The 10,437-nt window shown below is 46.6% G+C and overlaps 1 protein-coding gene across 2 annotated transcripts; it reads left to right on the forward strand.

Moving 5' to 3' along the window:
• The first annotated feature begins 6,335 nt into the window (after positions 1 to 6,335).
• Positions 6,336 to 10,149, forward strand: LOC144934064 (neuropeptide Y receptor type 1-like). 2 transcript variants are annotated; one of them, XM_078859435.1, is made up of 3 exons: positions 6,336 to 6,554; positions 7,816 to 7,897; positions 8,732 to 10,149. In XM_078859435.1, exon 3 carries the CDS (start codon positions 8,929 to 8,931, stop codon positions 10,057 to 10,059), a length of 1,131 nt encoding a protein of 376 aa, XP_078715561.1. In that variant the 5' UTR covers positions 6,336 to 6,554; positions 7,816 to 7,897; positions 8,732 to 8,928; the 3' UTR covers positions 10,060 to 10,149. The 2 variants fall into 2 exon arrangements, with proteins under 2 accessions (XP_078715561.1, XP_078715562.1); XM_078859436.1 differs by lacking the exon at positions 7,816 to 7,897.
• The last annotated feature ends 288 nt before the right edge of the window (positions 10,150 to 10,437 follow it).

The raw sequence follows: 10,437 nt of genomic DNA on the forward strand, positions 1-10,437 counted from the left end.
TTGTGGTGAGTAAAAGCCTGCCTAATGTGAGCAATAACTATGCTATTTAGACAATATGCATTTAGCTTTTTTTTGGTTATTGCAAATCAAATAATGAGATACGTGCATTAAAGTGCCCCATTTCTTTACGACGACGTTAGAATAGCCTTGGCTAATGTGATGCCGACATACTCAGTTACACACAAGCCTTTACAGTTCCCAGTTAATGCAATGTTCTCTTTTCAAGGTTAAGAGGACATCGTGGCTAATGCCATCACGCCTCACTACTTCGACTTTCTACCGCGTGTTAGATGTTGCTGTGACTGTGACGTCGACACCCGATCTCGAGACATTGCTCTTAACAACTCCGCGTGTTCCTCTCGCTACACAATGGGGTCGTGCCTCAAGGACCACTCAGTCTCATCGCCCATCCTCTTCTGTCTCGAGGTGTCTTAGTTGTTCCAGTTCACACCTCCTTCAATGTCTGCTCTTGGGCGCATAACCACCGAATGGATTTAGGTATTTCCCTTGTTACGCAATGGACGCGCGTCCTTCGTAAGGACCGCTCAGGCTTGACTTAATTGTGAATTCCTATCAGTGATAGCATGCTGTACACAACATTATGTACTTCAGGGTGTTAACGTTTGCGATTGCTGTAGTCATGATTGTCAAGGAGTACGTGGACAACCCTTCTGTCAACCTACTGCTGGATGAAGGCCTCACGACGCCGTGTGTGTCGTCTATGTTACTTGACCATATTTCACCTCGCTAGTCAGTGCAGTGCTGGTAGGTGAAGGCGGGTGCATAGCACAGTACAACCCGCAGCTTTTTTTTGTCCTGTATTGTTCTCTGTTAACAACGTAGCTCCTCACCCAACACCTATTTTAGGCATGGGTTTTTTGCTCATCTCAGCACTATCCAAGTCTGCACCATCTGAGCTTCCGTGATCTGACTAATCAATATCTGAAGCATTAAGTATCATTTGGGCATCGGCACTCAAATTATGACAATAATCATATACGTGATAATTAGCTGCGTGTTCATTATTTTTGTTGTTCTCCATTTCATTTAATAAAGCAATTCAATTAATTCGACCCATATATATGCACACACACACACACAAATACGTTTATGCACCACAAAGGCTATAGGTAGTAAATTTCGCAAGGCATTCAGTGCATAGCAATTAGTGCCATACATGGCCTCACGGGCAAACGCCGGCCCTCTGCGGAGGAAAATGTGCGGGGGTGGCCAATTGTTCATCTTCCCATAAACCCTGAGTGACGCCACTGCACTTTATGGTTCGTAACCCGTGCAGCATAACATTAACTCTCTCAAGGCGTGTGTGCGTGTGTGTCTGGAGTCTCAAAACACGCTGCCAAATTCTCAATAGTTTCTGATAATTTTCATGGCATATATCCACTGATTACTTTCATCTGGAACAGTCTGGAAGGCTGTTCTGGGAATAATTATGGCACGCCACAATCTATCTTGCTTTATGTTGTCTTTAACGTACCCTATATTCCTAGACACATGTTGATATAGTTAAAGGAACACAGGGTGCCATAATATGTATGTATGTATGTTGAACTTTTTTCGCACCATACGTAGCTAACCGTATCGGATTATGGATCGGCATACTTTGCACTTAAGTGGTGGCCATTAAACCGATGTCGACTGCAAGCCAGCCTAGCAGCGTTCAGGAAAATACCGGGTAATAAATAAAGCCCCGGGGGGGCATCTACAAATGGATAACCCTGCAGAGGCTGCTGAATGTGAAACCTGCAGCACGCGGATGGAGGCACGAGATCTTAGGGTCGGCAATCCAGTTTTCCTGAAACAGAAAAGTGAATCGACCGCAGTACAGCCCAGCTTCGTGGAGCCATCGACCTCAAGATAAATACATTGTTTCAAAATGTTTTCCTAAACCTGGGGGACAAGCTCGACGGCCGACAAAGATCAGGTCACCAAGGTTGGGCCATCTCGGGTTGAAGCAAACACTTCAAAACACCGTCCAAGTCTGTGTTTCTCCGCGTACAGCGTGCATTTTTTGTTGTTGTGGTGATGCGGTTTAGGATTCCAATATTTAATTCGGTAGCGTCGGGGGTTGAATACTCAGACCTCTTTCTGAATTCTTGCAATGAAAACCATGAGAAGTTAAGGTTCGTTACAGCTGTTTCTCAAATGCATTGAGGAGGAAGAGCGAGTGCAGAATGCACGATAGACACAAGCATATCGTATCGTGACTCGCGTTCAACATTTGTTTAAAGTTTTGCCCAACACCGACGGTGTCGTGCCGCTGAGCTTTGTTATGCCTCCCGCCGTCAAACAAGGCCACGCTACACAAGGTTGCAACACAATGTAGATTCATATCGCGTCCACACACAAACATTCACGCCGAGATGCTGCGATCTGGAGACTTGGACTGTGAAACGCTTAACGAGTATGAAGGATGGGGGGGTTACAGTATAGGACATGGGTTATAATCTTTACCTGCTCAGTTTGAGTGTTCTTCCATCGTGTATGTGCGTGGGCAGTCCAGTGTAAAGTTAACTAAACTATAAACGAAACTACGTTTTATTTTACCAGGTCAGGCTCACTGAGTTATAGAGCTATTTTTCAGAAGCGATCTGGCCTCAAATGATAGCGCAACGAAGTGGCTTATCACGTGGAAATGTATCGCAGCCAAATACTCGAAGCGAACGTTCCTTAATGTGAAGGGAAAAACCGGAGGACCCGGAGAAAATCCACACGAACACGGGGAGAACATGTAAAACTCACATATACAGGTGCCAGGATCGGGATCAAACCCATGACCTCCTGTATACCAGGCGAGGTAGTTAACGTCTCGCCACCTCACCCAATCATGCTGAATGCACCGATCTCGTCAGATGGAGTCTGGCCAGTACAGTATTTACTTGAATGTGTGATTGCTTTTGGGAAGAAGAAAATAACAGGTTGCTGTATGCTGAGACTGAAAAGTGGCCAAGAGATGACAGTAGCTAATCAGTGTATTCTATCTGTGTGAAGCCTTTGGGTGTTACCCCCTTCGCATATTCTCCGGGAACTCCAGTTTCCTCGCACATGAAGCCAAACGCTCATGATGGAATTGGCCAACCGTCCTAAGGCAGGATTCTGCAAAAACAAATATAGTCTTAAGACTTAGCGAGGATTTCCTGGGTAAATGAAGGACATCACAGTATTATTACTTCATCACCCCACGCGAAAAAATAAGTTACGTAGATGAAAAAAATAATGAAAATAACTAAATTAAATCACGACGTTTCGGAGGCAACACAAGCTTCCGTCATCAGGTGGAACAACCACAGCAAAATTACTGATGACGGAAGCTTGTGTTGCCTCAGAAAACGTCGTGATTTAATTTAGTTATTTTCATTTTATTATTATAATTATTTTTTTCATCTACGTGACTTTACCGAAAGAACCAAAGAGTATGGATCCTTGCAGTCACGAAAACTTCAAATCTAGAAAGAAAGAAAAAAAAGTTATGAAATATGAAGTGGCCCAACATGAATTGGCCAAACAAAGATAACTCTGCGGACGAAAAAATATTGGGATTATTATTGAGAAGTTACCGTCTTAAAGAATTATAATTATCAGCGCATGTCCCTCCCGGCACAGCAACAATCGTATCCAAGTAGTGAACGGTAAATACTTCGGCGTCTCCACGGCTCACATCTCGTCTGTATTTGTAACCCGAGATTTCCCCCATCTACTAATTAATACGCCGGTACCGCATTCATTCGTGCCTCGTGCCAATAGGACGCATAATAAGTCACTGGAACAATCGATGTTGCGTGCGAATGCGAGTAGCAAAACCATCGATTGCTGCTGAAGTGTCACGCACTCCTGCAGGGTCCCGTACAGAAACATCGGGCTTTCCGCCAGTGTGCTGTTGCTGCTGCTGGGGGCTGCGTTTGGGCAACTATAAAAGGCATCTGGACAAACATGTGATCTGTAAAGCGCTGATTGAAGGAACTGTTGAGCAACTGCGCACGCACAGTTACGTTGCCAGGTCAGGGTTGGAGATTTTTGCTGCTGACTCAGGAGAGCATGGTGCTTACACTATCAATTGGTCGTTGTGTAACCCCCAATGTTCCACAAACCCCTGCCACTTGTAGCTTTCATTTTAAAAGTACTGTACAGCGCTTTGTACGCACTGCGTCCAATATTTATTGGCTCCATGATAGAGGCGTAGTATACGTTCGCACTTTGGGAAAATAATAAATTATGTTGATGGCGGCGGTAAGTGGTGTTGCAGTGGATCGCGCGTCACCGCGGTGAACCTGGCCACCAGAGTTCGATTCACGGCTTAACATGAGTGACATGTGTTGGCTGAACCAATGATTTGGCCGCCAGTCGTAAACCGGCACTGACCAGCGTGGTGAAGTATGGTCAAACAACCCCACGCCCTCCACGGCGTGGGTGGGGGGGGCTCCATTAAGTAGTGAACAGACAAAGGGGCTAAAAAACACGTGTACGTAACGTTTACAATTGTGTCAGTTGGTATTTTAGAAATGAGGACTGATGATGAGAAAACACGAAGCGAATTGGGTATCAATGGGTTACGACCTCTCAAAGCCGTCCTGGGCTTACAAATCTTCATAATTTGAGGAAACAACCGTGTGCTGTTTCTGTTTATGCTAAACACCCGCCAAAGTGGGACGAGTGATGACGGTGGCGTCACAAGCTGTCTCTGTAATGTCATTTAAGTTCCGACACCGACAATGTTACACGTGGGGCAACGCGGTCAGTTTACAATGTCACGAGTTTTAAATACGCAAGCCATCTTTTCACCCTGCTCGAATATCCCTGGATGCATAGACCATCACCACATTTCAGCATAATCAAGAACATTTTTGAGTGACGCCTTTGTATGAATGAAAGATAAATAACAATAAAAATACAATAATAATGGCAATGTTCTTTATCCAATGTTCTTTGAGCCTCGCTGAGTCTGATGACTATTTTTCACGAGGGTCCCGCATTGGGTTTTTTGGCCAATTCTATTTGCAAGTGTTTGCCATGTGGAAGGAAACCATAGAAACTGGAGATTAACTCACGACGCATTCGAGGACATGGCACTCAAATATCCGCACAGATGGGATTCAGTACTCAATTGTCTGCACTACCATCTCCTGGCACCAAGCCTTGCTCCAAAAGTGCTGCATCACATGCTCCCGGCTCAAGTGTTATCACGCGCATTAAAAAACACCCTTGTTGACAATAATTTTATACACAAAGCCAGAGTCATATAGGGCGTACAGGCGACAGACACCACCAGTAAAGCCTGCAACGCGGATTGCGCAAGAACTTACCAAGAGCCAACCGTGTTCAGCGTCTGGACTGCCCCGGTGTTATTACTCTGTGCCGTTTGACCGCTGTGCGGCATCTGAACTCAGATATTCAAATATGTGCAAAGAATTACCTGATACCCCCATCATAAAAGAAACATTACGTTTGAGGCGTCTGAACTGCAGGGCAATTAAGCGTTGCATCTCCGCAGCGCGCTACGCATGCACACAAACACACCGAGAGCTCGGTAAATATCTCTCGGGCACCACCTCTCGGCCCCCAACACGTGTTTCTCACACGCATCACCAATTCATCATCATTGCATCAAAGCCAAGCATCCAACTCGACTTACACCCAACCCACCTCCCCAACTTCCCGAACCAACTAAATATCGGCAACCCACCACTCCCCCCACCCGCCCCGCACCAAACACAAAATATCCCCCGAATAGCCTTCGCAGACTGTTGGGGCAAGTGCCGTTAGCGAGCGCCTTTGAAGGCCGGTACGGCACACCAGGGGGGGTGGGTGGCCAGCACCACGCCCGGCCGCCTTTGTCACCCCAGTGGCGATGTTTACACACCGCACCAGGTACTCATTTGAGGCTGAGTCGACCTAGGGCAAGCCCAGGACCGGTTCAGATAATCGCCACTTGGCGTTGGTCGTGAGCTGGAATTGAGCTCGGGCCGGCGGGTTCGCAGCGCAGCTCGCTAACCGCTACACCCCAATCGGCACGGTTGGCTACGTGCGGTGCCAAGGAAGTTCAACATACACACCACCGCTTCCAGCACCACACACACACACCTCCATCCTCCTTCACATCTCCGCTGCTTAGGTCCCTTGACCTCAACATCATCACCTCCGCCAGCCTTCCCCCCCCACCACCACCACCACTCCGCCCACGCCACCCAACATCATCCCTTCACCCCCCCTCCCACATACGCTGACATCCCCCCACCCACCCACCTACTCCCACCCCCTAGCACCACCACCACCCGCGCTCACATCGCAGCAATCACGTGCGTGCAAGGAGGCGGTGACTGGATTGTTGGTTTTTTTTAAGAAGTACGCGCGCCCCGGTGAGAGGAGGAGGAGGAGGTGGTGCCGGGGGATGTGGAGTCGGGCAGTGAGAGAGCCTTCGTCTGCCCCTGCACATCTCTCGTCCGTCCCTCCTGGCGAGCACGGAGCGTCGCGAGTGATTGTTGCAGAGCCGGAACACGCGCCCGGCACCCCGTGGCGCAGGCTTCAATGCAGCGGAGAAGGTGCGTGTCATTCAATTGGACGACAAAGTGGAATTTAGAATAAAAAGTTAATTGCTGCCCTATATTCCAATAAACTATTGGATGGAGAATGCAGTCTGTTCATAGGCAGAGGAAGAAGGTCCTGCATTTGGATTTGAACAGAAATTGGATCTGTGGTCGCGATTTGAGATATGGGTCTCTGTCAAGTCCGTGGCTCCAACGTATGCGAGTTTATCAGGCTCTGTTAAACGTCCTCTGGGTATCTATGCCAGTCTATGGGTTTATGTGAATCTATGGGTCTCTGCAAGTCTGGGTCTCTGTGTAAGTCTATGGGTTTCTATAGAAGTCAGTGGGTCCTTATGCGGATCTGTATGTCTGAGTAGAATCTATATGGGTGTCTCTGTAAGTGTGGATCCCTATACGAGTCTGTTGGTTCTCCGTGAGAGTCGACGGGCTCCTGTTTTTGTTTGTGCAGCAAACACTTAACTCACGCCGAACGTTCCAGTACATGCCATCACAGAGAATTAAACAAGGCGTGTGATTGCTAAACCGCGTTATTGACAGTGAACCATTATATCACGATATTGTACCTTTAATGACATTTCCAGCGGTTTGCTCTATTCGCACTAATTTTAAATTGGAAGTGAAAAATATCTCAATTCGACTCATACCAGAGCCCGCTTTTCTCGCTGCGTAAGCTAAATTCGCGTGAGTGTTGACGATTATTAACGCGGTTCTTGTCCCGAATAAAACGGTAGCGTAAAAGCAGTTGCATTGTGCCTCTCGTAATCGGGAAGTCTTAAATAAAGCGTAATGAGGTAATATAAGTGAGTGTGTACCTACTAGATGCTGTTCACAGCAGCGCCAGCTGTCAGCAAACGCGCGTCTGGTCGTGTGATTGCGATTGAGCAGGATGAGACCAGTCCAAATGTGCGCGCGTGTGTGTATTTTGTACAGCCCCTTGTGATTTTCGGTGGTGAACGGCGCCTTTGAAGTGTAAATAATTATGAGCGGGGAATAAAACACGCTTCCGTGATTTGGCAGTGTGCAGATTTAAGCGCCGTTGCATAACCTCGATGTTGTATTAGATTATATCCGTATAATCGTCAAATAGATCCGTGTTAATGTGCTTGCGTATTTAGTTTCATATGTGCATTTCAGCGCACACGCACTTACTCTCTCACGTTGGCAATGATTTTGTTTTGTTCGAGACGTTATAAAACATCATACCCGTCCGCACACACGATTGGAACCCCCCCCCCCCTCTGGCGTGAACTTGCAGTCACGAGGGCGCAAGGGCACTTATCAGTTGGGTTACCGCATCCGCATAGCCGCACTCGCCGCATTTCAAGATGCTCCAGAAAGTAAGACGCACCCCCAACATTCTGCACAGTACTCTTTGGTTTTTTCGGGAAAGTCGCGTAGGTAAAAAAAAGTCGTGATTGCAATTTTAGTTGTTTTCATTTTAATGTATTTTATTTATTTATTTAACCTACGTGACTTTACCGAAAAAAACAAAGAGTATGGATCCTTGCAGTCACGAAAACTTAAAATCTAGAATTCTGCACAGTGTTCATACGGATAATGTAAATTTTTGTCACGCGCATATACCGATTTCTAAGACGCAGATCCTGTTTTTTTTTGCTTTAAAATAGGGGGGGGGGGGGAAAGGTGCGTCTTATTTTTCGAATGAATATTATAACACGAAGCAAGTCCATTAGTGAAGTGCATGTGAGTGCACGCTTTAAATACCCTCAAACACGTTGACGGTGCCCCTGTGTATAGATGCTTGTGTTGTGTATACACGTGTCCATGTGTTCTTACATGTTTACCCTGAGCTGATCCTCGTTGAACCACTCGCCTTTCTGACAGTCGACATATCAAACAAACCAGTTGACGCTTCATGTATACATTTCACACATTAAAAAATGTGCTCAATCTACACTAAATCAATAACATGCTTAATACTGCCGTTCGGTGTTCGATTTACATATTATACAATGTTGCTTATGTCAGCTTTATGTATCAGAAAGATAAATGTAATATTTTACTACTTTTACAGTGTGATCAATTTGATTATTTAAAATGCTTTAAAAGGTTGGGCGAATATTATCTGTATGCCTGTGCATTATAGTTCTTAATAATTTGTCGTCAAACATTACGTGTTAATTTAATCCTATGCTGCATTGTTATTTCAGGGTGTTTTCTAAAGACGTGGAGTGTAAATTAAGAACATGAGATTGACGCCTCCCCTTAAATCACAAGTGGCAAGCATTTCACATCGGAGGAGGAGGAGGCTTGAAGACATGCAAATCTGCTTGGCTCAGGCCCCATATCCTGGTGAATAAAGTGGCCAGCCAGTTCAAGGACGCAGCGTGGAAGCAGACACACCACGATGGATATCATCGAATTTCTGAACGTGCGGAACATGTCCAGGTTTTATCAGTCTAACTGGAGCGAAATGCCTCAGCTTGACCTGGATCATTGCCAGACACCACAGGCAGTCAGATCGTTTGTGATCGCCACCTACTGTGTGCTCATAGCCCTGGGGCTACTGGGAAACTCGTTGCTTGTGCTGGTCATTCTGCGTCACAGCGAGCTTCACAATGTGACAAACATCCTCATCGTCAACTTGGCGTTCTCTGACATGCTGGTCGGCCTCGTGTGCCTGCCCCTCACCATCGCCTACACACTCATGGACCACTGGATCTTTGGAGAGGCACTCTGCAAGGGCAGCCCCTTCCTGCAGTGCTCGGCCGTGAGCGTGTCCATCTTCTCGCTGGTGCTCATCGCCATAGAGAGGCACCAGCTCATCATCAATCCCACCGGCTGGAAGCCCAGCCTCAACCATGCTTACGTAGCCATTGGTGCCATCTGGGTGACAGCTTTTGCAATGTCCTCTCCATTCCTTGCATTCCATGTGCTCACCGACGAGCCATACCGCAACCTGTCACACTATTTCCCAGACTATGGCGAGAAGGTGGCGTGCATTGAGTTGTGGCCCTCGGACACCTCCAAGTTCGCATTCACCACCAGCCTGCTGGTGTTTCAGTTCAGCTGCCCACTGCTCTTCGTCTTCCTTTGCTACCTGAGGATATTCCTGAGATTGCGGCAGCGCAAGAAGATGCTGCCACCAGGAAGGGAGGGCGGGGGCAACGGAGTGAGGGCCTCGCACATGAAAAAGATTAATATGATGCTGGTGGCCATAGTCGCAGGGTTTGCCATCTGCTGGCTGCCACTCTATGCCTTCAATGCCGTTTCTGACTGGAACCCAACTTTACTGCTTCACTGCCAACATGATCTCATCTTCTCGCTGTGTCACCTGACAGCCATGCTCTCCATCTGTATAAATCCAATATTCTATGGGTTTCTCAACAATAACTTTCAGAAGGAGCTCAAGGCTACAATACTGCGCTGCCAGTGCAACCCCGTGGAGGAGGACTTTGAGAACTACCCCCTCTCCACAATGAACACGGACATTTCAAAGGGGTCATTGCGTTTCAGCTGCAAAAACAGCTCTGCATAAAAAAAATATATACATGGGTATCCCTCGATTTTCGAAGGGTGTGTTCTTCAAAAAACACGTGTAAAACTAAATTTCGTAAATCCGAATGGCTTTCCCCATTAAACTTAAACTAAAGGATGTGTTTTGGACAGTCTTTCCAACTATACTCCTCACCGAAAATGATACACATATATCACTTATCACAATACAATGTTTGTTTTATGAAGGACATAACTATTAAAACGATTGAATAACGAGTCTCAAACAAAAAAAATTACCTTTTCAGGGAACTCGCAAAAAGAGCTGCATTTTAGAATGACTGGAAAGTGGCCGTCCATAAATGACGTCACGCACCTGGGGGGGGGGGGGGGGTTGAGAAATGTGACGTCACATCAAAGT

The sequence above is a fragment of the Lampetra fluviatilis genome, chromosome 9 (genome assembly GCF_964198595.1).
Source record: "Lampetra fluviatilis chromosome 9, kcLamFluv1.1, whole genome shotgun sequence".
Classification (NCBI taxonomy): domain Eukaryota; kingdom Metazoa; phylum Chordata; class Hyperoartia; order Petromyzontiformes; family Petromyzontidae; genus Lampetra; species Lampetra fluviatilis.